Source organism: Corvus moneduloides, chromosome 30 (genome assembly GCF_009650955.1).
Source record: "Corvus moneduloides isolate bCorMon1 chromosome 30, bCorMon1.pri, whole genome shotgun sequence".
Lineage (NCBI taxonomy): Eukaryota > Metazoa > Chordata > Aves > Passeriformes > Corvidae > Corvus > Corvus moneduloides.
Window position 1 is genome coordinate 267,186 of NC_045505.1, and position 25,624 is coordinate 292,809.

At 69.6% G+C, this 25,624-nt stretch overlaps 3 protein-coding genes across 7 annotated transcripts; all 3 read right to left on the reverse strand.

The window, feature by feature from the left end:
- Positions 1 to 83: 83 nt before the first annotated feature.
- STAT2 (signal transducer and activator of transcription 2) lies at positions 84 to 11,819 on the reverse strand. Of its 5 annotated transcripts, none has more exons than XM_032094016.1 (26): positions 11,725 to 11,819; positions 11,193 to 11,374; positions 10,953 to 11,084; positions 10,719 to 10,869; positions 10,521 to 10,619; positions 10,357 to 10,449; positions 10,198 to 10,276; positions 10,036 to 10,121; positions 9,775 to 9,923; positions 9,544 to 9,702; positions 7,987 to 8,139; positions 7,888 to 7,908; positions 6,835 to 6,928; positions 6,656 to 6,712; positions 6,496 to 6,579; positions 6,308 to 6,406; positions 5,428 to 5,563; positions 5,285 to 5,334; positions 4,489 to 4,577; positions 4,283 to 4,419; positions 4,008 to 4,196; positions 3,865 to 3,922; positions 3,560 to 3,764; positions 2,776 to 3,499; positions 565 to 872; positions 84 to 394 (listed from the first exon to the last, which is right to left on the reverse strand). In XM_032094016.1, the coding sequence occupies exons 3-25, from the start codon at positions 11,081 to 11,083 to the stop codon at positions 742 to 744; spliced, it is 3,174 nt and encodes a 1,057-aa protein (XP_031949907.1). In that variant the 5' UTR covers position 11,084; positions 11,193 to 11,374; positions 11,725 to 11,819; the 3' UTR covers positions 84 to 394; positions 565 to 741. The 5 variants fall into 5 exon arrangements, with proteins under 5 accessions (XP_031949907.1, XP_031949906.1, XP_031949903.1 ...); XM_032094015.1 differs by having other exon boundaries at positions 84 to 253; positions 285 to 394; positions 2,776 to 3,764; positions 11,725 to 11,818; XM_032094012.1 differs by having other exon boundaries at positions 2,776 to 3,764; positions 11,725 to 11,818.
- A 708-nt stretch (positions 11,820 to 12,527) lies between these two features.
- Positions 12,528 to 13,668, reverse strand: APOF (apolipoprotein F). Its single transcript, XM_032094017.1, has 2 exons — positions 13,560 to 13,668; positions 12,528 to 13,478 (listed from the first exon to the last, which is right to left on the reverse strand). Exons 1-2 carry the CDS (start codon positions 13,651 to 13,653, stop codon positions 12,553 to 12,555), a joined length of 1,020 nt encoding a protein of 339 aa, XP_031949908.1. The 5' UTR covers positions 13,654 to 13,668; the 3' UTR covers positions 12,528 to 12,552.
- Positions 13,669 to 13,709: 41 nt separating this feature from the next.
- TIMELESS (timeless circadian regulator) lies at positions 13,710 to 25,477 on the reverse strand. Its single transcript, XM_032093823.1, has 34 exons — positions 24,979 to 25,477; positions 24,285 to 24,449; positions 23,981 to 24,187; positions 23,559 to 23,782; positions 22,947 to 23,098; positions 21,955 to 22,254; positions 21,723 to 21,876; positions 21,520 to 21,634; positions 21,381 to 21,443; positions 20,885 to 20,986; positions 20,635 to 20,793; positions 20,428 to 20,561; positions 20,260 to 20,347; positions 19,670 to 19,846; positions 19,377 to 19,594; positions 18,662 to 18,765; positions 18,412 to 18,581; positions 18,216 to 18,335; positions 17,987 to 18,138; positions 17,815 to 17,912; positions 17,631 to 17,739; positions 17,354 to 17,555; positions 16,203 to 16,354; positions 16,047 to 16,132; positions 15,832 to 15,955; positions 15,668 to 15,750; positions 15,442 to 15,596; positions 15,155 to 15,326; positions 15,007 to 15,075; positions 14,819 to 14,937; positions 14,577 to 14,721; positions 14,463 to 14,502; positions 14,262 to 14,371; positions 13,710 to 14,154 (listed from the first exon to the last, which is right to left on the reverse strand). Exons 1-34 carry the CDS (start codon positions 25,336 to 25,338, stop codon positions 14,030 to 14,032), a joined length of 4,953 nt encoding a protein of 1,650 aa, XP_031949714.1. The 5' UTR covers positions 25,339 to 25,477; the 3' UTR covers positions 13,710 to 14,029.
- Between the last annotated feature and the right edge of the window lie 147 nt (positions 25,478 to 25,624).

Consider the following 25,624-nt stretch of genomic DNA (forward strand, 5'->3'; position numbering starts at 1 on the left):
TATTCCCCCTCTCCCGGACCCCCGACACCCCCCCCTTTATTTATTCCCCCTCCCCCGAGGGGTTATTTATGCGCGACACCCCCTTAATTTATCTCGGGTATTTATGGGTTTCTAATAAAGGTCGCACGGACACGAGACGGCGGCTCCTGCACGTGGGATGCGCCTGGGGGTCCCCGGGGGTGTCTGGTGGTCCCAGAGGTGTCTGGGGGCCCCAGGGGTGCTCAGGGATGCACCTGAGGGTCCCCGGGGGTGTCTGGGGATCTCAGGGATGCTCAAGGATGCACCTGGGGGTCCCAGGGGTGTCTGGGGGTCCCCGGGGGTGTCCGGTGGTCCCAGGGGGTGTCTGGGTGCCCCAGGGGTGCTCAGGGATGCACCTGAGGGTCCCCGGGGGTGTCTGGGGGTCCCAGGGATGCTCAAGGATGCACCTGGGGGTCCCAGGGGTGTCTGGGGGTCCCAGGGATGCTCAAGGATGCACCTGGGGGTCCTAGGGGTGTCTGGGGGTCCCCGGGGGTGTCTGGTGGTCCCGGAGGTGTCTGGGGGTCCCAGGGATGCTCAAGGATGCACCTGGGGGTCCCAGGGGTGTCTGGGGGTCCCAGGGATGCTCAAGGATGCACCTGGGGGTCCCAGGGGTGTCTGGGGATCCCAGGGATGCTCAAGGATGCACCTGGGGGTCCCGGGAATCCCGTGGGCAGCGGGGGGGGTGGGAAGGGGTTTATTTACAGGGAAGGGGCCGGGGAAGGGTCACTGGAAGTCGCTGGCATCGATGTGGAGCGGCGGGAAGTCGGTGGAGAAGAGGGAGCAGACGGCGGGCGGGGCCGAGTCCTCGGGCTGCGGCAGGAACGGGTCGTGCTGGTCCAGGAGCGCGGCGCTGCCTGCGGTGGGGACAGCGCCGAGGGGACAGCTCAGCACCCAGGGGACAGCTCAGCGCCCAGGGGACAGCTCAGCGCCCAGGGGACAGCTCAGCACCCAGGGGACAGCTCAGCGCCCAGGGGACAGCTCAGCGCCCAGGGGACAGCTCAGTACCCAGGGGACAGCGCAGTGCCGAGGGGACAGCGCAGCGCCGAGGGGACAGCTCAGCGCCCAGGGGACAGCTCAGTGCCGAGGGGACAGCTCAGTGCCCAGGGGACAGCTCAGCGCCCAGGGGACAGCTCAGTGTCCAGGGGACAGCTCAGCGCCCAGGGGACAGCTCAGTGCCGAGGGGACAGCTCAGTGCCCAGGGGACAGCTCAGCGCCCAGGGGACAGCTCAGTGCCCAGGGGACAGCTCAGCGCCCAGGGGACAGCTCAGTGCCCAGGGGACAGCTCAGTGCCCAGGGGACAGCGCAGTGCCGAGGGGACAGCGCAGTGCCCAGGGGACAGCTCAGCACCCAGGGGACAGCTCAGCGCCCAGGGGACAGCTCAGTGCCCAGGGGACAGCTCAGCGCCGAGGGGACAGCGCAGTGCCGAGGGGACAGCTCAGTGCCCAGGGGACAGCTCAGTGCCGAGGGGACAGCTCAGTACCCAGGGGACAGCTCAGCGCCGAGGGGACAGCTCAGTGCCGAGGGGACAGCTCAGCGCCCAGGGGACAGCTCAGTGCCCAGGGGACAGCTCAGTGCCCAGGGGACAGCTCAGCGCCCAGGGGACAGCTCAGTGCCGAGGGGACAGCTCAGTGCCCAGGGGACAGCTCAGCGCCGAGGGGACAGCGCAGTGCCGAGGGGACAGCTCAGTGCCGAGGGGACAGCTCAGTACCCAGGGGACAGCTCAGCGCCGAGGGGACAGCTCAGTGCCCAGGGGACAGCTCAGCGCCCAGGGGACAGCTCAGTGCCCAGGGGACAGCGCAGTGCCGAGGGGACAGCGCAGTGCCCAGGGGACAGCGCAGTGCCGAGGGGACAGCTCAGCGCCGAGGGGACAGCGCAGTGCCCAGGGGACAGCTCAGCGCCGAGGGGACAGCTCAGTGCCGAGGGGACAGCGCAGCGCCCAGGGGACAGCGCAGTGCCCAGGGGACAGCGCAGTGCCGAGGGGACAGCGCAGTGCCCAGGGGACAGCTCAGCGCCGAGGGGACAGCTCAGCGCCCAGGGGACAGCTCAGCGCCGAGGGGACAGCTCAGTGCCCAGGGGACAGCGCAGTGCCGAGGGGACAGCGCAGTGCCCAGGGGACAGCTCAGCGCCCAGGGGACAGCTCAGCGCCCAGGGGACAGCTCAGTGCCGAGGGGACAGCTCAGTGCCCAGGGGACAGCGCAGTGCCGAGGGGACAGCGCAGTGCCCAGGGGACAGCTCAGCGCCGAGGGGACAGCTCAGCGCCCAGGGGACAGCTCAGTGCCGAGGGGACAGCTCAGCGCCCAGGGGACAGCTCAGCGCCCAGGGGACAGCTCAGTGCCGAGGGGACAGCGCAGTGCCGAGGGGACAGCGCAGCGCCGAGGGGGACAGCGCAGCGCCGAGGGGACAGCTCAGCGCCCAGGGGACAGCGCAGTGCCCAGGGGACAGCTCAGTGCCGAGGGGACAGCGCAGTGCCCAGGGGACAGCTCAGCGCCCAGGGGACAGCGCAGTGCCGAGGGGACAGCTCAGCGCCCAGGGGACAGCGCAGTGCCCAGGGGACAGCTCAGTGCCCAGGGGACAGCTCAGCGCCCAGGGGACAGCGCAGTGCCCAGGGGACAGCTCAGCGCCCAGGGGACAGCTCAGTGCCGAGGGGACAGCGCAGCGCCCAGGGGACAGCGCAGTGCCCAGGGGACAGCTCAGCGCCGAGGGGACAGCTCAGTGCCCAGGGGACACCTCTGTCTCCGCCGCAGCCCCGACACTCACCGAGGCTCAGCTGGAAACTCCCGTCCAAGCTCTCCACCGTGCTGGGCATCAGCTCCGCCGCCTCCAGCGTCTCCAGCGTCCCCGCGCCCGGCTCCAGCCCCTCCAGCGACTGCAGCAGCTCCTGCATGTCCTGGCCGCCGGGCAGCAGCTCCAGGTCCCTCAGCTCCAGTGGCAGCGTCCCCCTCTGCTCCTCGGGGCCCTGCAGCGGCTCCGCAGCCCCCGGCCGCAGCGTGCCCAGCGCCGCGGGCAGCACCTGCACAGTCCCCGCAGCCCCCGGGGCCACTGGCAGTGTCCCCCGCATGTCGGGGACCCCCGATCCCACCCGCTGCAGGCTTTGGGGCTGTGCTTGCAGCATCCCCGTGGGCTGCAGGGTTCCCGGGCTCGTGGCCATCCCGTGGGGGGTCCCCAGGTTCCCAGGGGTGACCTGAAGTGCCCCTGGGCTCGTGGCCACCACCTGCAGGGTTCCCGGGCTCATGGCCACCACCTGAGGGGTCCCCAAGTTCCCAGGGGTGACCTGTGGTATCCCCGGGCTTGTGGCCACCACCTGAGGGGTCCCCAAATTCCCAGGGGTGACCTGTGGTATCCCCGGGCTTGTGGCCACCACCTGAGGGGTCCTCAAATTCCCAGGGGTGACCTGTGGTATCCCCGGGCTTGTGGCCACCACCTGAGGGGTCCCCAAATTCCCAGGGGTGACCTGTGGTATCCCCGGGCTTGTGGCCACCACCTGAGGGGTCCCCAAATTCCCAGGGGTGACCTGTGGTATCCCCGGGCTTGTGGCCACCACCTGCACTATCCCTGGGCTCGTGACCACCCCGTGGGGGGTCCCCAAGTTCCCAGGGGTGACCTGTGGTGTCCCTGAGCTCTGGGGCTGTGGCAATGCCAGGCCACCAGCCTGCTGTGCCCCTTGCCCTCCGGGCTGCAGCTGCAGCGTCTCCAGGTTTTCCGTGGTCACCACCAGCTCCTCTTCCGTTTGCCACTTGCTGGGCTGCCTGCAGGGACAGACAACGGGGGTCGGCATCGGGGTCAGGGGATGCCCCCCTTCCCATGGGGTCACGGAGGGACCCCGGTGTCCCCACAGCCCCTCCTCACCTGGAGGAGACGCGGATGAGGCGCCGGTTCAGGTATTTCTGGGACTCGCTCAGGGTCCCTGGCGACAAAGAGGGTGGTCAGGGGGTGGTGGGCTGTGACACCCCAGGCTGTGCCAGGCTATGCCAGGCCGTGCCACGCCGTACCCTCCTGCCTTTGGCTGTAGTAGGGCCCAAAAGCCTCGTCGCGGGGGGTGTCAGGGTACAGGTACTGGAGGGGGTTCTCGGGAATGTTCTCCTCCATCATCATCTGGTAGTCGCGGATGATGTCGGGCAGCGCCAGCGACACCAGCTCCGAGGCCGTGTAGGGATCCACGGCGTGGAAAGTGGGGGATCCTGCATGGGGAAGGCACAGCCGGGCTCAGCGGGGTGGGGAGGGGGGCTCGGGGCTGCACCCCGGGGGCGTGGGAAGGGTCGCTGACCTCTCTCGTGGTGCTCCACCCAGGTGAAGGTGACGCCCCCGAAGACGCTCTCGCTGAAGCGCAGCAGGAACGTCCCCGTCCGCTTGGACTTGAGCAGTTTCTTCTCTTGTTTGCGGCTCACGAAGCCCAGGATGAGGCTGGGGGTGGCACCGTCAGCCCCGCTGGCCCCCCCAGGCCCCTCGCTGGCCCCCCGGCCCTGTTCCTACCCGTCCTTCCAGAGCTGCTTGAGGTGCTCCTGCAGCAGCCCCAGGATCCCGTCCAGCCAGGCCCAGAAGGAGAAGCCGGCGGCTCCGTCCTGCGGGAGAGGGTGGGACAGGGCACGGGGATGTGGGGGCACAGAGGGGGACAGGGCCACGGACGGGACAGGGGACGAGGCCACACCGGGGTGGGGCCATAGGAAAACAGGTGGGAACGGACCGTGAGGGGACAGGGCCACAGAGAGGCAAGGGGGAAACAGAGTCACAGGGGAGCAGGGCCCCGGGGGGCCAGGAGGGCCAGGGCCACAGCGGGACAAGGCCATGGAGGGGATGACAGGACAGGGCACAGGGGGACTGAGGGACAGGGTCATGGAAAGACAGGGCCACAGGGGGAACAGGGCCATGGGGCCATGGGGACAGAGGGGACAGGGCCATGGGGACATGGGGACAGAGGTGACAAGGCCATGGGGACAGAGGGGACAGGGCCATGGGGCCATGGGGACAGAGGGAACAGGGCCACGGGGCCATGGGGGCCAGAGGGGAGCGGGCCATGGGGCCATGGGGCCATGGGACCATGGGGCCAGGGGGCCAGAGGGGATGGCGCCATGGGGCCATGGGGCCAGGGGGGACAGGGCCATTGGGACAGGGGGCCATGGGGACAGAGGGAACAGAGCCGTGGGGACATGAGGACATGGGGACAGAGGTGACAGGGCCATGGGGCCATGGGGACAGGGGGAACAGGGCCATGGGGCCATGGGGCCAGAGGGGACAGGGCCATGGGGCCACGGGGACAGGCCCTACTCACCTTTGAGAACTTGGGCCAGGCCACGGCGCTGTTCGGTGATGGCTTGGAGCCTTTGAGGGCAGAGCAGGGTGAGGGGGGCAGTGCAGCCTTGTCCCCCCGTGTCCCCCCGTGTCCCCCGTGTCCCCCCGAGGTGCCGGCCTTACCCAGCAGTTTCTCGGCCAGCATGAGCAGGTTCTCCTGGCTGAGCCCCCGCTCGGCCACGCTCTCGAACTGCCAGCTCAGCACCTTGGCCAGCTGGGGCCACGGGGCCGGCGGTGGGGACGAGAAGAACTGCTGGGCCTGGGGGACACGGGGGGACAGGGGGACACAGGGTGAGCAGGGACAGGGACATGGGCAGGGGACACAGGGGGACACGGGGTGAGCAGGGATGGGGACATGGGCAGGGGACACAGGGGGACACAGGGTGAGCAGGGATGGGGACATGAGGAGGGGACACAGGGGGACACGGGGTGAGCAGGGATGGGGACATGGGCAGGGGACAGGGACAGGGGCTGCGCGGGGACATGGGGAGGGGACAGGGACATGCACTGGAGCAGGGGAGGGGGACATGGAGAGGGAAAAGGGATGGGGAGAAGGCACAGAGACGCGCACTGGAGAAGGGGACAGGGATGGGACAGGGACCGGGGCAGGACAGGGACCAGCAGATGGGGACACGGGACAGGGAGTGGAGTCCAGAGGATGGGGACCAGGGCAGGGGACAGGGATGGGACATGCACCAGGGGATGGGGATCAGGGAATGGGGACACGTGGCAGGGACCAAGGATGTGCATCAAAGCAGGGGATGGGACAAGAACCGAGGACAGGGACAAGAAGCAGGGCAGGGGACGGGGACCAGGGGACAGGGATGTGCACCTGGCATGGGACAGGGACCGGGCCCAGAAGCAGGGACAGGGCACAGGGGATAACCAGGACCAGGGACAGGGCACCAGGACGGGGACCAAGAGAGGAGCAGGGACAGGGATGGGACAGCAGCACAGGGGGACACGAGGCAGGGGTGGCACAGGGCCAGGGGGTCCCGCTCGCCTTGGGGTCAGAGCTGAGCATGTTGAACCAGAGGATGGAGGCCCAGGCGCTGGAGAACTGGTTGTTGTTGGAGATGATGACGAAGGGCAGCGTGGTGGTCTGGGATTGGGGGGGGGTCGACAGGGGTCAGGCTGAGCGTCTCCAGCCCCCCTGGCTGTCCCCAAGCCCCCCAGGACCCCCAGCCTCACCTCCAGCTCCAGCTCCAGCCCACAGTAGGCGTAGGCCAGCGTGAAGGTGATGAGGTGCAGCTCCTCTGTCACAACCAGGGGACCCTGCGGGGAGGTGCCACTGCTGTCACCGCTGTCCCCAGCCCCCCCCGCGCCCTCCCGGCCCCCATCCCGCACCCACCTCACCGCTGGTGCCTTTGCCCTTGCCAGATCTGCTGTCCTTCTGCTCCTTCAGCGTCTGTGGGGACGGCAGAGTCAGCCCGGGGCGGGGGCCGGGGCTGGGCAGGGTCCTCACCCTGCTCCCTGCCCCGGGGTGGGGGGGTCAGGGTGGGACCTGGGGGTCTGGGGGGGGGTCCCTACGAGGTACTGGAAGTCGCAGACCAGCCCCTCCTGGGGACTGTCCCCGGCCAGGAGCGTTTTGCTGCTCGACGTGAGGATGTTGAACCTGCGGAAGCTGCGGGGCAGACACGGCGGGTGGGAGGGGGTCGGGACCCCCGCGAGGGCACAGCCCCGGTGCACGTGGGGGGGCCAGGACCCCTGGGGGGGCTGTGGGTGGAGGCTGGGACCTCCTCCAGGGTAGGGGGCACAGCTCTTGTGTGGGTAGGGGTCAGGAGCACCCCTAGGGGCTGCTGGGGGGGGAGGGATTGGGACCTCTAGGGGGGCACAGCCCTGCTGTGGATGGGGGTTGGGACCCCTGGGGGGGCTGTGGATGGGGGTCAGGGCCCCCCCAGGGTGGCAGGTGCGGGTCAGGGTACCCCTCCGGGGCTGGGGTGGGGGTCAGGACTCACCCAGGGTTGGTAGGTGGGGGTCAGGGTACCCCTCCCAGGGGCTGTGGATGGGGGTCAGGACCCCCCAGGTTTGGCAGGTAGGGGTCAGGGTACCCCTCAGGGGCTGTGGATGGGGTTCAGGGCCCCCCAGGTTTGGCAGGTGGGGGTCAGGGTACCCCTCCCAGGGGCTGGGGTGGGGGGCTCAGGACCCCCCAGGGTTGGCAGGTGGGGGTCAAGGTACCCCTCCCAGGGGCTGGGGTGGGGGGCTCAGGACCCCCCAGGGTTGGCAGGTGGGGGTCAGGGTACCCCTCACAGGGGCTGGGGTGGGGCTCAGGACCCCCCAGGATTTCAGGTGGGGGTCAGGGTACCCCTCCCAGGGGCTGGGGTGGGGCTCAGGACCCCCCAGGATTTCAGGTGGGGGTCAGGATACCCCTCCCAGGGTCTGGGGTGGAGGGCTCAGGACCCCCCAGGGTTGGCAGGTGGGGGTCAGGGTACCCCTCACAGGGGCTGGGGTGGGGGGCTCAGGACCCCCCAGGATTTCAGGTGGGGGTCAGGATACCCCTCCCAGGGTCTGGGGTGGAGGGCTCAGGACCCCCGGGGTGGGGTCCCACCCCGCTGCCGCCTCCAGCGCTCTCCCAGCTCTCACCCTTTGATGTTGGGCGGGTCCCTGCAAGAGAGGAGGGGGCGTCAGGGGCAGCGGGACCCCCGTGGGTGGGTGGGGGGTCTCCGGGGGGCTCCCACCCACCTGTCGATGTGGATCTTGGCCTCCATGCGGTGGTTGCGGTCGTGCAGCCGCACGAGCAGGCGGGCACGGGTCGAGAACTTGCTGGCGGTGCGGAGCACGAGCGGGCGCTTGCTGGCGTTGGGGGTGCTGGGCTGCTGCTCCACCACGAAGGCGCTGGGGGAAAATTTTGGGGTGGGGGGAGAGGGGTCAGGGCCGCCCCAGTAACCCCCAGTGATCCTCCACTGGTTAAAATCATGGAATAGCCTGAGGTGGAGGTGATCCAGTAGGGTTATTCAAGTCTAACTCCTGGCTCGGCATGAGACAACCCCAAAAATTCCCCAGTCCGCAAATCCCAACAGCTGAGAGAGTTGTTCAAACACTCCTTGAGGTCCAGAATTGTGGAATATCCTGAGCTGCAAGGATCCATCAGGATCAAGTCCAACTCCTGGCCTGGTGTGAGACAACCCCAAAAATTCCCCAGTCCCCAAATCCCAACGGCTGAGAGCACTGAGGACCTGAGAGCGTTGTCCAAACACTCCCTGACCTCTCCAATTACAGAATACCCCGAGCTGGAAGGGACCCACAAGGATCAAGTCCAACTCCTGGCCCTGCACAGATGCCCCAAAAGTCCCCGCAGCCTCCCAGCACCTGAAGGTGCTGTCCAAACACTCCCTGACCCCTGGAATTATGGAATATCCTGAGTTGGAAAGGACCTACAGGGATCAACAATTCCTGAGCAGGACAACCCAAAAACCTCCCCAACCCCCAAATCCCAACACCTGAGAGCACTGAAAACCTGAGAGCGTTGTCCAAACACTCCCTGACCTCTCGAATTACGGAATATCCACAGCTGCAAGGGACTTGTCAGGATCAAAGTCCAGCTCCTGGCCCGGCTCAGGACACCACAGATTTTCCCTCAAATCCCAACACCTGAGAGCGTTGCCCAAACACTCCCTGATCTCTTGAATTATGGAACACCCAGAGGGGATGCAAGGGACCCACCAGGATCATCAATCCCAGCTCCAGGCCCTGCACAGACACCCCAAAATCCCACCCTGTGCCTCAGAGCGCTGTCCAAACCCTCCTTGAGGTGGGAAGGGGCCCACAACAATCTTTGAGTCCCAGGGCACCCCCCAAAACCCTAAATCCCAACACCTGAGAGCGTTGTCCAAACACTCCCTGATCTCTTGAATTTGGAACATCCAGAGCTGCAAGAGACCCATCAGGATCAAAGTCCAGCTCCTGGCCTGGACCAGGACACCACAAAAGTCCCCCCAACCCCCAAATCCCAACACCTGAGAGCGTTGCCCAAACACCTCTTGAATTATGGAACACCCAGAGGGGATGCAAGGGACCCACCAGGATCATCGATCCCAGCTCCAGGCCCTGCACAGACACCCCAAAATCCCACCCTGTGCCTCAGAGCGCTGTCCAAACCCTCCTGGAGCTCTCGGGGCCGTGCCCATTCCCTGGGGAGCCCATTCCGTGCCCCAGCACCCTCTGGGGGAAGAACCTTTCCCTGATCTCCACCCTGACCCGCCCTGGCACGGCTCCAGCCGCTCCTATCCCGTCCCACACCTCTTCAGCAGGTGCGTGAGCTGCTCCAGCAGCCGCTGCTCCAGCAGGGGCGTCTCTGCCACCAGCGGGTCCCTCTCGTAGGTCACCTTCTGCCGCAGGTCGCTCAGCGCCCGCAGCAGCTGCCGCAGCTGGAACAGCCCCTGGCCCAGCTCCGTGAACCTGCGGGGGCCGTGGGGCTCAGCAGGGTCCGGCTGCAGCCCCCGCCGAGCCCCCCGAGCCCACCGGCCCTACCAAGTCTCCAGCGGGCGCAGGCTGGCGTCACCGGGGCCCCCCAGGCACAGGCGCTGCTGCCGCTGCCGCCAGCCCCCCAGCTCCTGCTGCAGCAGCTCCTGCAGGGTCTCGCTGCGCCCCAGCAGCTGCTGCATCTGAGCCAGCATCTCCTGAGGGGGAGATGTGGGTCTGAGCAGGGGTGGGGGGGGGGGGGGCTCAGGGTGGTTATAGCCCCCCCCACCTCCTCCCCAAACCCAGCCCGGCCACCCCCAGCCCCCTCACCCGCCGCTGCCGGTCCAGGTTCTGCAGTTTGGCCTGGAGGGCTTGGAGCTGCTGGACGTACTGGGGGTCCCTGTTCCTCTCCTCACCTGCGGGCAGGGGACAGGGGGCTCAGGGGGTCGGGGGGGGCGCAGGGCAGGGCCAGCCCCCCTGGCTGGGGCTCACCTGGCTGGTAGTGCACCTTGTAGCAGAAATCGAAGGCATCCTGCAGATCCTCCAGGTGCCTGAAGGCTCGTTCGGCTTCCTGCGGGCACAAGGGGGTTCGGGAGGGGCCGGGCAGCCCCCGGGGGGGCTCGGCGGGGGTCGTGGCGGGGGGGGTGTTACCTGCAGGGCCGTGTGGAACTCGGCCAAGCGCCGCCGGATCCGCTGCTCCCGGTCGCTCTCCGGGGCCAGGCTGGGTGCGGGGACCGAGCCCCCCTAGGGAAACACGGGGTGTGGGGCAGCGGCCGCGGGGCCCCGGGGGTGGGGGGGACACCCCCCTGCCCTACCTGCCCCCCAGCCTGCCCCAGACGCAGGATCCGCCGCTCCTCCTGCAGCAGGTTGGCCACCAGGTTGGCGAATCTCTCCGGGCTCTCCTCGAACTCGGCCTGCGGAGGGGTTGGGGTTGGAGGGGGGGTGGTCAGCGGGGTGCGGAGATCCCCCCCCCCCCCACCTCTTCAGCCCCCTGCCCCAGCCCCGACGCCCACCTGGAGGTCGCGGTGGGCCTTGCGCAGGTTGTGCTTCAGCATGAAATCCTCGTGGCCCGAGCCCGGGCTGCCCAGGCACTCTCCCAGTAGCACCAGTAAGGAGTGGAACAGCATCCGGGACTGGGAGGAGAGCGGCTCTGCCGCCTGGCGCCTGCGGCAGCGCGGGCTCAGCACCGGCACGGCCCTGCCCGTGCCCCCCGGTGCCGCCCCCGGTGCCGCCCCCAGCCCCGTTACCAGTTCTGGTTCTCGATCCAGGCAGCCAAGCACTGGCGCACAGCCATGGGCAGCGCCGAGCCCGCGTACAGCTGGTGCACCTGCTCCAGGTAAGTGTTGGCCAAGCTCTGCACCTCCTGCCACTGCGCCATGCTGCGGGGAGAGGGGTCAGAGGCGTCCCGAGCGACCCCCGGCCACCGCAGGACCAGAGGACGAGAAACACCAGCGTGTCCCAGCTGGGCACCTCTGCACCCCTCGTACCTGCACAGGTGTCCCGGGGGTCCCTCTGCTCTGCCTCAGCCCCGGCAGCTCCCGGGGGTCCCCTCGCTCCTGGGTGGTCCCGGGGCTCCCTCTGCTCTGCCTCAGCCCCGGCAGCTCCCGGGGGTCCCCTCGCTCCTGGGTGGTCCCGGGGGTCCCCTCGCTCCTGCTGGGGTGGCCGCGGGCTGACAGCCGCGTCCCGCGGTGGGAGCACGGGGTGAGCCGCGGTGGGCTCCCCACCCGGGGCGGGGGGCACACACACATAACCCCCGGCTCCAGGGCCCCCACCACCCCTTCTGCAGCATCCCAGGCCCCTCCTCAGAGGTCGCCCTAGACCGGTCCCCCATTGAACCCCTCGGGCACACCCCGGGTACCCCAAATGTCCTTCCCGCAGGGATGGGTGCCCCTAAACACCCCCCGCCCCAGCGGGACAGCCCTCCAAGGGACTCCTTGTGTGCGCCAGCCGGGATCCCCTTGCCTGTGTCCCCGTGTCCCCCCCGGGACCCTCGGTCTCCCGCCGGGACCCCGGACCCACCTCGGCCGCCACCGGAGCAGGAAGGCCGGCTGGCCACGCCCCCTCCTCCGCTCTGCGCGGTGATTGGCGGAGCGCGGGGCTGCTGCCACGCCCCCTCCTCCGCTCTGCGCGGTGATTGGCGGAGCGCGGCGCCGAGGCCACGCCCCCGCGAGCAGCGGCTTTCCGCGGCGTCACCCATTTCCCCAGATTGACGTCACGAGGGGCGGGGCCATTGCGGGGCGGGGCCGGGGGCGGGGTCAGCGGGGACCCCGGGAAGGAGCGGCGGCGGCGACCCGGGATGGGCGGCGGGACAGGGACAGGGGGCCGGGGACAGAACCAGTGGGACAGCGGGACGAGCTGTGAGGACAGGCCATGGGGATGGGGACCAGCCATGGGGACAGGATTAGAGCCGCTGGGACAGGGACGACGGAGCTACGGGGAGAGGGGCAGAGGTGTGGGGACAGTGACAGGCTGTGGGGACAGGGGTACAGAGTCAGGGAGAAACTGCGGGGATGGGGACAGGGTCAGGGCCATGGGGAGAGGGACACAGAGCCCTGGGGACAGGGATGGGCTGGAGGGAGAGAGGGAAAGAGCCACGGGGACAGGGACAAGGCAGTGTGGCCCAAGGGCTGGGGCTGTAGGGACAGGGACAGGCCATGGGGACGGGGACAGGCCGTGGGGACAGAGCCACAGACGGACAAGGACAGGCCCAGGCCAGCTGCCACCACGTGGGTCAGGCCACCACGCGGCCAAGGTCGCGGTGCCCCAGTGCAGGGTGACCCCGCATCGATCCGTCCCCAGCCTCCCCCAAACAGGGACCCGGCCCCGGCTGCCACACGTGGCCTTTATTCAAACGATGACCACGGGGCCGCTGTGGGCAGTGGGTACCGGTGAGGGCTCCCCGGCCGAGGTGAAGTAGCCGATGAGCGCCCGCACGCCGGCCTTGAGCCCCGGCTGCAGCCCCAGCTGCACCCCCATGGCCACGGGGCCACCCAGGCCGCCGGTCAGCGCGGCCAGCCCGGCGTAGCCCAGGTCCTCGGCGGCCTCCAGCGCCCGCGTGGACGCCGTGGCCTCGCAGCCCTGGAAGGCGAAGTAGATGCTGGTGCCCAGGTTGTAGAAGATGCTGACGCCCGGCACCCAGTCCAGCACCCGGTGGGCTTCCCGCTCCCCCGCCGGGCTGCAGGCGTCCTCGTCCTCCCTCCGGCGCCGGACGGTGCCTCGGCACAGCCGGACACCCGGGAACTCCCGGACACCGTGGCCTGAGAGCGCCGTGGGCTCTGTGCCGGGCACGGGGGTCCGGAGCTGGGTGGGATCCGCACAGGCAGAGCCCCCCGGCCGGGCCAGGCTGAGGAGCAGCAGGGCCAGCGGCCGGGGGACCGGAGTGCCCGGTAGCCGCGCCAGCCCCCGCAGCAGCGCCGCGGCCGTGGGGGTCCCCAGCTCCCGCTCCAGCTCCAGCGCCTCGGCCTCGGCCTGGGGGGCACAGCCGGCCCCGAGCAGCGCCAGGGCCAGGGCGGCACGGGCCAGGCCGCGGGGCAGCGGCGGCAGCCGGGAGAAGCCGGGCAGGGCGGCGGGGCGCAGGGTCTGGCACGGGACCCCCAGTGCCCGCGGCCGGACGGGCTCCGCCAGCCCCGCCAGCAGCGGCCGGTCCTGCTCAGCCAGCTCCTGGTCACTGGCAGCCGGCCCGGGGCTGATGTCGGACACAGCAATGGCGCGGCCAAGGATGAGGAACAGGAGGAAGAGCAGAAGCCGGGGCATGGTGGCAGCTCGGGGAGGGTCTGTGGAAGTGGGAGAAGGGCAGAGCCCCGTCAGATCCCCCGTGTCCGCAGCCCCCCGTGACCCCCCGCGCCCCGGCTCACCCGCTCGCCGCTGTCCCCTGCCCTGTCCGGCCACTGTGGCCGCGGCCGGCCTCGTGACCCCTTTATAGCCGTTGTTATCAGGGAGTTGCGACATGTCCGGCGCAGAGACAGGGACAAGCCCCCAGCCCCCCTGCAGACCCACACACCCCAGAAGGCCGAAAGTCACCTTTATTTATTTGGGCCCTGTCCAGATTTTAAAAGTTTTAGGAAAAAAAAAACAAACCAAAACCAGCCGCTGAGGAAAAAGAGGGAATTTGGGGTAGAACAGGGAGATGAGGACACCAGGGGAAGGGGGGAGGGTGGAACAACTGGTTGCTTGTGCAGCCTTTAAAAACGGCATCAAAACCTGCAGAAGAAAATCTGCAGAAACCCCAGAAAAACTGCAAAAAACCTGCAGGAATCCAATAAAATCTGCAAAAAGCCCAGGAAACAGCACAGGGCCTGGGCACAGGCAGGGCAGGGGGAGCCCCTCAACCCTCATCCTCCTCCTCCTCCTCCTCCAGGCAGCGGATGCGCTTCCGCCGCCCCCGGGGCTGTGGATCCTCATCCTCCTCATCCTCCTTGGAGCAGGGGGCTGCGGGGGCCGGCTCGGTGCCTGTGGGTGGAGGGAGAGGGGAGAGGGCTGAGCCCCCCAGGGATGTGGCAAAGCGGCCGGGGACAGGACAACCCCGACCCAGTGACCCCCAGAGGGGCTGAACCCACCTGAGCTCCCACCATCCTCATCCTCATCCTCGCTGGCGAGCTCCCGGCGCCTCTTGGTGCGCGGCTGCACGGGGCTGGGGACAGGGATGGGGACCGGGACGGGCTCCTCGCTGCAGGGGTTGGCACAGCTCAGCCCCACACGGGGAGAACGCAGGGGGCTGGATCCCTGCCCCAGGCAGGGAGAGGGAACCCCGGTCTCACCTCTCCGAGTCCGATCCCAGCCCTGCCGGCAGCGGCTCTGCTGAAGGGCACAAAGAGGGGGCTCAGAGCCAGCCCCACATCTGGGGGTCCCGCACCCCCAGCCCCACCCCTCACCTGGAGCCGGGTCTTGAGGGCACCCGGGTGGCTCTGGCGGGTCCTGGGGGGATCCTGAGAGGTCATGGCCATGGCGGGCGATGGAGGCGGCCGCACGCCGGAGCTGCTGCGGGGTGAGGGCGGCCGGGATGCGCCAGAAGGATTCCTGGGCAGGGACGGGGGGACATTGCAGGGCTGTGCCAGGAGCGAGGGGATGGGGACGGGAACAGGGATGGGGACAGGGATGGGGACAGGGACCTCACCTGCTCGCTGGCAGGCGGCCGCAGCCCCAGCTGCCGCAGCAGGGTCCGGAAGCGCCGGTCCTCCATGGCATCCTCGTTCTCCTCCGTCAGCGGCACCAGCGGCACCGGGTGGGACACGCCTGGGCCGGGAGCGCCGTCAGCAGGACCCCGACCCCGCAGCCCCCCCGCCCGACCCCCGCCTCGCTCACCGTCCTCCTCGCGGTCCCCCGCCACCCTCCGCAGACAGGTCTCCAGCCACCGCAGGGGCCCGGCCAGGCCTGGGGACAGCACAAGGTGACCCAGGGTCCGGCCCCACAGCCAAGCCCAACTCAGGGGGGCTCAGAGCCCCTCACCCACCTTCCTGATGCAGGTGCTGCGCCAGGTCCTGCCCAGCCCCTTCCTCGGGCACCCAGTGCTCCTCCATGGGGCCTTCCTCTGCTTCATCCTCATCCTCCTCTTCCTCCTCCTCGCTGTCCTCGTCCTCTCCCGAGCTGTCCTGGGCTGGCACAGCCGGGACACTCACGGCAGCCTGAGGGAACCAGCGGTGTTTGGGTGCTCGGGATGGGGACAGGCCGTGTTTGGGTGCCCCCAGGATGGGACAGCACCCCCAGGGCATAGCCTGGGACCCCCCAGCACCCCCGTACCTGCCCGGGGCCGGGGCCGTGGCCGTGGCCCTTCCTCCTGCGTTTCTTGAACAGCTCCTTGCGCTCTGCCACCAGCCCCAGCCCCAGCAGCTTCTCCACCACCCGAGCCCGTGAGCGCCGCGCCGTCAGGTGCTTCATGATGTTCCCCAGGACGTCTGTGGGAAGGGGGGTCAGGCTGGGGGGCTACAGGGGGGTTTTAGGGGGCTGCCCCCCGTGTCCAGCTCACCATCTGAGCCCTGGAACTCCTCGAAAAGCCGCGTCAGCTCCTCCTCCTGCTCCTGCGTCCACAGCACGATGCGGGTGCCCTTCCTGCAGGGTGGGAAACAGCCATGGGTCCCTGCCCCGGACGGGGGTGAGTCCCTGCCCTGTCCCCGGGGGTCCCTGCCCCACCTCTCCTGCTGGAAGTCCTTGGCACTGCTGGCCAGCCCCATCCGCACCAGCTGCTTCACCACCTGCCTCCGTGTCCGCCCGGGCGTTGGGAGATGGGCCAGGATGGCAGCGATGATGTCCCCACCTGTGGGACATGGGGGATGTAGGGACAGAGCCCCTGCCACCCCCCCGGGGGTCCCGCTGCCACCCCCCCACACCCCAGGGACCTCCAGTACCTTCCACCTCCTTGTACTTCCAGTACAGCTCCTGCAGCTCCTGCTCCTCCTGGGGGGTCCAGGGGGAGACCCGGCTCCGGGTGGTCCTGGGGAGGGGCAGAGGGGAGGTGAGAGGAGGGGACAGGGGGTGGCAGCCCCCTCCCCAGCCCCACTCACCCCTCTCCCTCCTGCAGGGAGCTGTAGCCCTTGGTCATCTCGCAGACGATGGCCGGGCTCTTCCAGAAGAGCAGCTCCACAAAGGCCTTTTTGTTGGTGGCCGCCAACGCAAAGAACTTTCCCAGGATGAATTTAGCCAAGGCCACCAGCTCCTGGGGACAGCGGGAGGGAGAGAGGGGCTGGGGGACATCGCGGACAAGAGAGTGGGGCTGGGGGACACCAGGGACAGAGAGTGGGGCTGGGTAATGTGGGGACAGAGTGAAGCTGCAGACACAGGGCTGGAGAGGGACTGGGGGACATCAGAGATGGACAGGGGGGCTGGGAGATGTGGGCACAGAGAGGGGGCTGGGGGACACCAGAGACTGAGCAGGATTGGGCGACAGCAGAGATGGAGAGCGGGGCTGGGGGCTGCAGGGACAGAGGGGGGCTGGGGGCTGCAGGGACAGAGGGGGGCTGGGGGACAGCAGAGCTGGACAGCAGGGCTGGGGGCTGCAGGGACAGAGGGGAGCTGGGGACTGCAGGGACAGAGTGGGGCTGGGGGACAGCAGAGCTGGACAGCGGGGCTGGGGGCTGCACGGACAGAGCGGGGCTGGGGGCTGCAGGGACAGAGGGGAGCTGGGGACTGCAGGGACAGAGTGGGGCTGGGGGACAGCAGAGCTGGACAGCGGGGCTGGGGGCTGCAGGGACAGAGGGGAGCTGGGGACTGCAGGGACAGAGTGGGGCGGGGGGACAGCAGAGCTGGACAGCGGGGCTGGGGGCTGCAGGGACAGAGCGGGGCTGGGGGCTGCAGGGACAGAGGGGAGCTGGGGACTGCAGGGACAGAGTGGGGCGGGGGGACAGCAGAGCTGGACAGCGGGGCTGGGGGCTGCAGGGACAGAGGGGAGCTGGGGACTGCAGGGACAGAGTGGGGCGGGGGGACAGCAGAGCTGGACAGCGGGGCTGGGGGCTGCAGGGACAGAGCGGGGCTGGGGGCTGCAGGGACAGAGGGGGGCTGGGGGCTGCAGGGACAGAGGGGGGCTGGGGGCTGCAGGGACAGAGGGGGGCTGGGGGACAGCAGAGCTGGACAGCGGGGCTGGGGGCTGCACGGACAGAGCGGGGCTGGGGGCCGCAGGGACTGACCCCTCCCAGGGGGGCTCAGGGCCGTGTCTGACCTGGTGCGCGGCGGCCGCAGGGTCGCTGAGCAGGCGGTGGAAGAGGGCGAAGAGGGAGAGCTGGAAGAGCAGCGGCTCCATGCGCAGGTCGCGGGCCAGGCGGTGCAGCAGGCGCGCGGCGCAGTGGTTGGTGCGGGGGCTGTTCTGCGCGTACCCCCTGAGCAGCAGCACCAGCGCCCGCACCACGGGGGCACAGGCGAACCTGCCCGCCCGGCAGCCCCGTCAGCGCAGCCGCTCCACAGCGGGACCCCCTCAGACCCCCCCAAACCCTTCTCACCGCTTCAGGTAGTCGAGGAAGTTGAATTCCTTCTCCGACACCTGCACGGTCTGCTCCTCCTCTTCCTCATCCTCCTCTTCCTCTTCCTCGGGCTCCTCGGGCGCGTGCCCTGCGGTGGGATGTGCTGAGGGGCCGCAGCGCCCCACAGTTTTCCCCCTTCTCGGTGTCACAGCTGGGGACTCACTGGGCAGGGGAGCGACGAGGATCTCCCGCAGCAGCTGCGTCTCCTCGGGCGGCCCCGCGTCCGCGGCTCCGAACACGTCCCCTTCGGGCCAGACGTCCCTGGGGACAGCGGGGACAGGCTGGCACCGCGTTCCCACGCCCCGGGAATGGGATGGGCATCGCGGTGCCGGTACCTGGCAGAGCGGAGCAGCCGCAGGGCCTGGGGCACGCGGGAATCCCGCAGGCACTCCTGGATCCGCAGCAGAGCCTCCGCGCGCTGCTCCTCCACCGGCGTCTCCGAGGCGGCGTCGAAGGGCACCACGTCCTCGGGGAGGGGCACCTCGCCCTTGGGCAGGACAGGGTCACCCCATGCCCCACCAACACCCCCAGAGCGTCCCATGGGGCCGGACCCTTCCCTGGTACCTCCAGACAGGCCTGGAGCTGCGGAGCCAATCCTTCCCACAGCTGCTCCAGCTCGGCGGCGCTGGGCGGGGCGGGTGGCGCGGGCGCGCGAGGCTTCTTCTTCCTCCGCACACGTTTGCTCTGGGGGGGCAACGATGGGCTCAGGAGGGGCTGCCCGAGCTCAAGGGGCCCCCAAGGTGAAGCAGCCACATCCCACCTGCACCACGAGGTTGGCACGGCCGCGGCAGAAGCGCTCCAGCATGCGGAGGAAGAGGTGGGCCGTCTCCACCAGGTCCCGCAGGAAGCTGCGCGGCTGCTTGGTCTCGTCGAACTTGCGGAAGAGCGCGAGGAAGAGTTCCCGGTATTCCATCAGGTAGAAGATGTTGCCTGGGGAGGAGGGGGGGCAGTGGGAAGGGGTGGGTCAGGGATCACCCCCCAGGGATGGGTGGAGGGACAGAGGGACTCACTCTTGATGACCTGGCTGCTGTCCCGCACCGCCTGCTCCGGCGAGCGGTCCATCTCCTGCACCGTCCGCAGCAGCTCCTGGTACGCCTTCAGGGCCAAGTGCATCCTGGGGATGGCAGGGAGGGGGTCACAGGTGCCCAAAGAGGGGGGTCTCAGGCACCAGGGGGGTTTCCAGGTGTCCAGGGGGTCCCAGGCACTCCTAGAGTCCCAAATGCCCAAGGGGGTCCCAGGCAACACAAAGTCCCAGGTGCCCAGGGTTCCTGGGGTGTTCCAGGCACCAGGGAGGTCACAGGTGACCTGGGCAGGGGAGGATGGGTGTCCCAGACACTGTGGGATGTCCCAAGTGCCCAGGGGGTCCCAGACACCAGGGGATCCCAGGCATCCCAAGAGTCCCATGTGCCCACGAGGTCCCAGACACCAAGGAGAACCCCAGGTACTTGGGGGTCCCAGGTGCCAAAGGGGTCCCAGGCACTGGGAGTACCCAGGTACTGTGGGGGTCCCAGGTGCCCAGAAGGTCCCAGACACCACGGGGAGTGCCAGGTACTGGGGGGGCTCCAGACACTGAGGGGTGCCCCAGGTGCCCTGGGGTCTCCCAGGTATCCAAAGAGTCCCAGGTGCCCAGAAAATCCCAGGCACCATGGGGAGCGCCAGGTATTGGCAGGGTCCCAGACACTGAGGGGTGTCCCAGGTGCCCTGGGGGGGATCCCAGGCACTGACCTGCGGGCCCAGGTTGTTGCCTCCTTCTTGTCCATCAGTGCCATCTCGTAGTAGGTGGTGAGGTTCTGCTCGATGAAGTGGAAGGCTCGGACCCCCACGGTCTCGGACACCAGCTCGGGCCGGAAGCCGCGGCACCGGTTGAAGGCCATGAAGAAGGCGGTGGCCCACAGGTAATAGGTCTCGTCGTGCTGCTGAGCCTTCTCCCGCACCAGCTGGTCCTGGGGGCGACCGGGGGGGGCTCAGCAGGGGTCCCGCAGCCCGGGGAGGGGGTCCCAGCCTCTCCAGCCCCTCACCTTGACCAGCAGCATCAGGCGGTTGTAGCAGCCCTCTAGGAAGTCCTGGCAGAAGTGGCGCAGGAAGAGCCGGACGTTGCGGGCGGAGCGGCGGGAGGGCTCGGACTCGGGGGCAGCCTGGCGGTGCCGGGGCACCCGCTGGGGCTCCTTGCCCAGGTCGTGGGTGTAGCTCTTCAGCTGCAGGGGATGGAGTGGCTGGATTTGTCCCTGTGGCACTGTGCTGGTGCCCCCTGCCACCTCCCTGGCTCCGTGCCACCCATCATGTCTCCATCCCGGTGCCCCTCACCACATCCCTGTGTCCCACACCGTGTCCCTGTTCCTGGAACCCCACCACATCCCTGGTTCTGTGCTCCATACCCCATCTCCCGCCCTGTGTCCCACCCACATTCCTGTTCCCCTGCTTTACCCCAGCCCTGTGCCCCCCATGATGTCCCCAGCCCCGTGCCCCTCGCCACATTCCTGCACCTCCCACCACATCCCTGTTCCTCCATCCCGTGCCACATCCCCAGCCCCACGTTCCACACACATTCCTGTCCCCTGCTACATCCCCAGCCCTGTGCCCCCCACCACCTCCCTGGCCCCACACTCACGTTGTGCAGCCCTTTGTGGAACACCACATCCCGGTCCCCGATGGACTTGAAGCCCTGCAGGACGTAGGAGCCACCGAAGCGGGAATGCCTGGGCAGGGAACAGGGGCTGAGTGCTGCTGTCCCCACCACGGGGGTCCCGGCCCTGTCACACAGTCCCCCCTTCCTCACCTGGACGGGCGCTGCAGTGCCCGGGCTCTCTTCTCCGCCAGCTCCCGCTGCCGCAGGCTCTCCAGCTCCCGCGTGTCCTCCCCGTGCTCAGCACCCGCTGTCCCCTGTCCCAGCGCCGCCAGCTCCTCTGGGCTCTGCCAGAAACTCTGTCAGCATTGTGGGGGCTCTTGGGGGAGTCCCTGCCCCACCACCTCTACCCCGGCTCACCTGGTCACGGAACATGAGGGAGATGATCTCCAGGACGTGCAGGGCCCATTGCTGCTCCACCTGGGCGCTGGCCAGGAATTTGAGCAGGTCATCCATGCCGCTGATGTGCAGCGCCCACAGCACCCGGTCGTGCACGCTGGCGTCGCCGTCCACGCCCTGCTGCGGGTGGGAGGAGGGTGTCGGGGGTCCCCGTGGAGCCACCGCGGCCCCAAACCTGCCAGGGAGCCAGGGAAGGGCCCCATCCCGGTACCTGCTCCTCTGTGGGGTCTGGGGGCACATGCAGCACGTTGCGCACCAGCAGCAGGATCCTCTCGATCAGCAGCGTGTCCTCCTCCTGCCGCTGCTCCCAGTCCTGGGGGGACAGAGCTGTCAGGGCCCCCCACACCCCCCCCGGGGGTCCCCGGCAGGGAAGGATCCCGCAGCCTCCTGGGGACACCCAGCAGGGACAGACCCTGCAGCCTCCTCGGGACCCCCAGCAGGGACAGACCCATAGCCCCCCAGGAGGACCGACCCCACAGCCCCCTGAAGAGCCCCCAATAGGGACAGACCCCCAACCCCTGAGGGACTCCCAGCAGGGACAAACCCTGCAGCCCCCATGGGGACCCCTGGCAGTGACAGACCCCACAGCCCCCTGAGGAACTCCCAGCAGGTACAGACCCACAGCCCCCTAGGATGACAGACCCCCAACCCCTGAGGGACCCCCAGCAGGGACAGAACCCACAGTCCCCCGGGGACAGGGGACTCACCAGCTGTAGGAGGTTGTAGAGCTTCTCACTGAGCACCACGAACACCTTCTCACTGGCGAACGCCTGCAGAGAGCCCATGTGAGCAAGGGGGGGTGCGGGCAAAGCCCCCTGCCCACGACCCCTCCCCGGGCAGACTCACCTCCTTGTAGGCCTGCAGGTAGGACAGCACCTGCAGAAAGTAGTGCCGGGAGGCGGAATCTGATGGCACCTTCCCAAAGCAGAGCAGGGCCGGCTGCGTCAGGTTCACCATCAGCCTGCGAGGGGTGGAGGGGTGTGAGGGACCCCTGCCCTGTGAGGAGCCCCCACAGGGCCACCCCTGACCCCCGACTTGTCCCCTGATACCTGATGACGGCGTCGAAGAGCACCTTGTCCTGCGGGTACTGCACCAGTATGGGCAGGAGGTCGTTCTGCAGGATCTGGGCTGCCCCCAGCTGCTGCCGCACGTCCCGAGTCTCATCCTCATGGCGCAGGTACCGGATCAGGTCCTTGACGCTCTCTGGGGGACACGGTGCCGTCAGTCCCCGCCGTCCCCGGTCCCCGCTGCCCTCCCCTTCCCTCCCCGGTGCCCACCTACCCAGGCAGTCGGGCTCCCGGTGGTACACGTCGCCCTCCAGGTAGCCCAGGGCGCTGCAGGTGGCCAGGAGCTCGCAGTTCATCATGTACCAGTCCATGCAGCGCGGGGCTGCGCTCGGGACCAGCACCGGGGGCCTGCGGGCCACCGTCAGCCCGGCTGCACGGTACCCCCGGGCTGGGGTTCTCCCACCCGTTCCGAGCTCCCCCGATACGGGCCCACCTGCCGGTCCTGGTCCCCCTGATCCCGGGGCAGCCTCCGGTCCCAGTCTCCCCAACACCGACGGACCTCCCAGGCCCGGTCACCTTCGATACCGGACCCCTCCGACCCCGCAGCAACCCCCAGGCCCCGGTACCCCCTCGATCCCAGCGCACCTCTCGGTCCCGGTCCACCCCAATACCGGCGCACCCCTCAGCCCCGGTTCCTCCGATTCCGTATCACCCCCCCCCTCCGTTTCGGTTCCCCCCGATGCCGGAGTACACCCCGATCCCGGTCGGCTCCGCTGCCTTCTCGATCCCGGAGCATTCCCGGCACTCCCCAGATCTCAGAACCGCCCCCCCGACCCCGGACCCCAGCCCCAGTCCCACCCCCCCGGTCCCGGGGCACTCCCCGCCCCCGGACCCCCCTGATCCCAGAGCACTCCCCGGGCCCCCGGATTCCGGGACACCCTCCAGACCCCGGAGTATCCCTGCCCCACAGTCCCGGTTCCCCCGATCCCGTATCAACCCCCCCGCCGTTCCGATCCCTCCCGATCCCGAATCACCCCCCTGTTTCGGTGCCCCCCGACCCCGGATCACCCCCAGTCCCCGGTCCCCGCCGGTCCCGGGGCATTCCCCGCCCCCGGACCCCGCGATCCCGGACGCCGTCCCGGTCCCGGTCCCGGTCCCCCGTCCCGCTCACCGGCGCCCTCACGGCCGCGCTCCCGCTCCCGGCGCGGGGGCGGCGTTACACAACCGCCCCAGTTCCCGCGGGCCGAGGCCCCGCCCCGCCCGCACCCTTCAAGCGGCAACGCCCACTGACGCTCCCGGTGGCCCTTCTTGTGCCCCCCTCCACACACGTCCCTCGCCGTCCGCCGCGGGCACCAACCGGCGGCTCGGTGCCTCGGTACGCCCCGAACCCCGCTGCCCTCGCCCCCCGCCCCGCGGCGCTGCGGGGTGGGAGACGGGAGGGTCTCATTGCGGGCACGGGACGCGGTGGTGGCGTTGCCCTTTTAAGAACGGCCCTGGCTGGGCGGGACCTACGCCGGGAGCGGGAACGGGCGGCACCTCCCGCCATCCGCGCGCGGCCACCGGGGGGGCTCCGGTATCCCCCCCCCCACCTCGGTCCCTCCCGGTTCCCGGCGCCGGGCACGGCCGCGAGCGGTTACCAAAATAAAAGAGCAGGTTTAATTCACCGAACACAGAAGTCCCGCCGCGGCGGGGCGGGGCGGCCCCGGCCCGGTACGGGCGGCTCCGGGCAGCCCGCTGGCCGGTTCCCGGCAGCGGGGCCCAGCCGCCGCCCGCCCGCCGCGCCGCGCCGCACACACACGCACCACACGCACCGCGGCGGCCCCGTCACAGCAAAGCAGCGGCGGGCGCGGGGCCGCGCCCCGGGACGGGCCCCGTTACAGCCCCTGCGTCTTCAGCTCCAGCGGCTCTGCCGGCGGCTCGGGCGGCGGCTCGGCGGCGGTGACGGCGGTGACGGCGGTGACGGCGGTGACGGCGGTGGGGGCGGGCGGCTCTCCCTTGAGGGCGGCCAGGCGCTCGGCCAGGCTGCGCGGCCGCGGGCACAGCGCGAACTCGTACAGCACCGCGCCCAGCGCCGCGCCCAGCAGCGGGCCCGCCCAGTACACCTGCGGGGGGGCGGCGTGGGCACCGGCACCGGGGCATCCGCGGCCCCCCGGGACACGGCACCCTCCCCGCTGACGCCCGGGCACCGGCCCGGCCGCGGACACCCGACTCCCGGTGAGCGGGGGGCGGCCGCTTGTCCCCGCCCGGGATATCGGGGAATCAGGGCTGGGAGTCCCCAACACCCCGGGGTGCTGCTGTCACCGTGGTGACACCGGCAGCCGCCCGCCCTCAGCGGGGACACAGCGGCTGGGGCAGGACAGGGACAAGCGGGGAGGGACTGGGGGGGCCCGGGGCGGGTTTGGGGGTCCCCGTCCCCCCCCACTTACCCAGTGGTTGGCGAAGTTGCGGGTGATGACGGCGGGGGCAAAGGAGCGAGCGGGGTTCATGCTGGCGCCCGTGTAGTGGATCTGCGGGGGACAGGGCGGTGGGGGGCTGGACAGCTGCCCTCCAGTCCCCTCCCAGCCCCCGGGGTCCAAGCACAGGGGTCCCCGCGGCCGCCCTTACCCCGAAGAGGTGGCCGAGGGCGAGGGAGAAGCCGACGGGCACGGCGGCCATGCCCGGGCGCCCGTCGTGACGGTCGTCGAAGCTGGCGAAGACGCAGAGGACGAACTGGGCGGTCAGGAGCAGCTCCACCACCGTGCCCTGGCCCGGGCCCACGCCGGGGTGCAGCTGCGCGGGGAGGGGGCTCAGCACCCCGCAGAGATGCTCCCCCATTCCCCCCAGCACCCCAAATCCCCCCTCGTTATCCTTCCACACCCCAAAACCCCACTGTACCACCAACTCCTCCCTGATGCCCAGCCCCCATTACTGTCCCGCATCACCCCAAACCCTAAAACACCTTCTGGACCTCCAACTCCACCATCAGACCCCTCAAACACCTCTGAACCCCAGAACCCCCATTACAGCCCCATGGTACCCCAGAGCCCAAAATAATCCCTGGACTTCCCAATTCCCCCAAACCTCTCTGAACCCCTCATACCCCCATTACAGCCCCATGGTACCCCAGAGCCCAAAACAACCCCTGGACCCTCCCCAATCCCTCCAAACCCCACAACTCCCCATTACAGTCCCAGAGTACCTCAGACCCCCAAACAGCTCCCGGAGCCCCCCAGTCCCCCCTAATCCCTATTACACCCCCATCCCAATGCCACACCCCATGGTCCCCCAGCCCCCCGATCCCCCTCGTGTCCCCGCTCACCGCGCTGAGGCCGAGGGTGCCGCGGACGGGGGCCGGGGTCACCCCGTAGAGCACCCCGGCGCCAGCCAGCATGCCCAGCACCTGGGCCAGCAGATAGCCCAGGGCACGGGGCAGGGAGAGCTGCGAGGCCACCAGGAAGGCCAGCGTGATGGCCGGGTTGACGTGGCCCCCGCTGACATGGCCCAGCGCCTGCACCAGGGTGGTCTGGGCCAGCCCGAAGGCCAGGGCGGCCCCCACGACGCTGGGGGGGCCCGGGGCCCAGCGCAGGGAGGCCCCCAGCCCCAGCAGGGCATAGAGGAGGCTGCCCAGGAACTCGGCCAGGACGGCCCTCCAGAAGGCGGACGAGCGCAGCTCCCGCATGGCCTGGCCCCGCTGCCCTCCACGGCCCCGCTCCCCTCCCCGGGGGCCGCCCGCGCCCACCTTTATAAGGCCCCCCCGGGCCGGCCCCGGGGGTGGGATCCCACCTCCGCCACCTCCCGTTAACCGCTTCGCTGCCCGGGGCACGGGACAGGTGACACGCGGTGAGGAACCCCCCCCCCCGAGCCCCCCGGGCAGCCCCACACCCCCCCGAATAGTGGGGAACCCCCCCCAGAGCTGCGCCGCCCCCCCATCCCTGGGGAAGGGGAGGGGGGGGGCTGTGACCCAT

What these genes read in the sequence shown, in the direction of transcription:
- STAT2 (XM_032094015.1), bottom strand. Translation starts at nt 11,083, where the DNA reads ATGGCGCAGTGGCAGGAGGTGCAGAGCTTGGCCAACACTTACCTGGAG. An exon ending in GCTGGCCGAGAAACTGCTGG is followed by an intron (nt 5,335 to 5,427) that starts GTAAGGCCGGCA and finishes CTGCCCTCAAAG; the next exon opens with GCTCCAAGCCATCACCGAAC. An exon ending in CTACAGCCAAAGGCAGGAGG is followed by an intron (nt 3,923 to 4,007) that starts GTACGGCGTGGC and finishes CTTTGTCGCCAG; the next exon opens with GGACCCTGAGCGAGTCCCAG.
- TIMELESS (XM_032093823.1), bottom strand. Translation starts at nt 25,338, where the DNA reads ATGCGGGAGCTGCGCTCGTCCGCCTTCTGGAGGGCCGTCCTGGCCGAG. An exon ending in GGCTGCCGGTGTCACCACGG is followed by an intron (nt 23,783 to 23,980) that starts TGACAGCAGCAC and finishes GCCCCCCCGCAG; the next exon opens with GTGTACTGGGCGGGCCCGCT. An exon ending in TCCCTGCAGGAGGGAGAGGG is followed by an intron (nt 16,133 to 16,202) that starts GTGAGTGGGGCT and finishes GCCCCTCCCCAG; the next exon opens with GACCACCCGGAGCCGGGTCT.
- APOF (XM_032094017.1), bottom strand. Translation starts at nt 13,653, where the DNA reads ATGTCGCAACTCCCTGATAACAACGGCTATAAAGGGGTCACGAGGCCG. An exon ending in CAGGGGACAGCGGCGAGCGG is followed by an intron (nt 13,479 to 13,559) that starts GTGAGCCGGGGC and finishes CCACTTCCACAG; the next exon opens with ACCCTCCCCGAGCTGCCACC.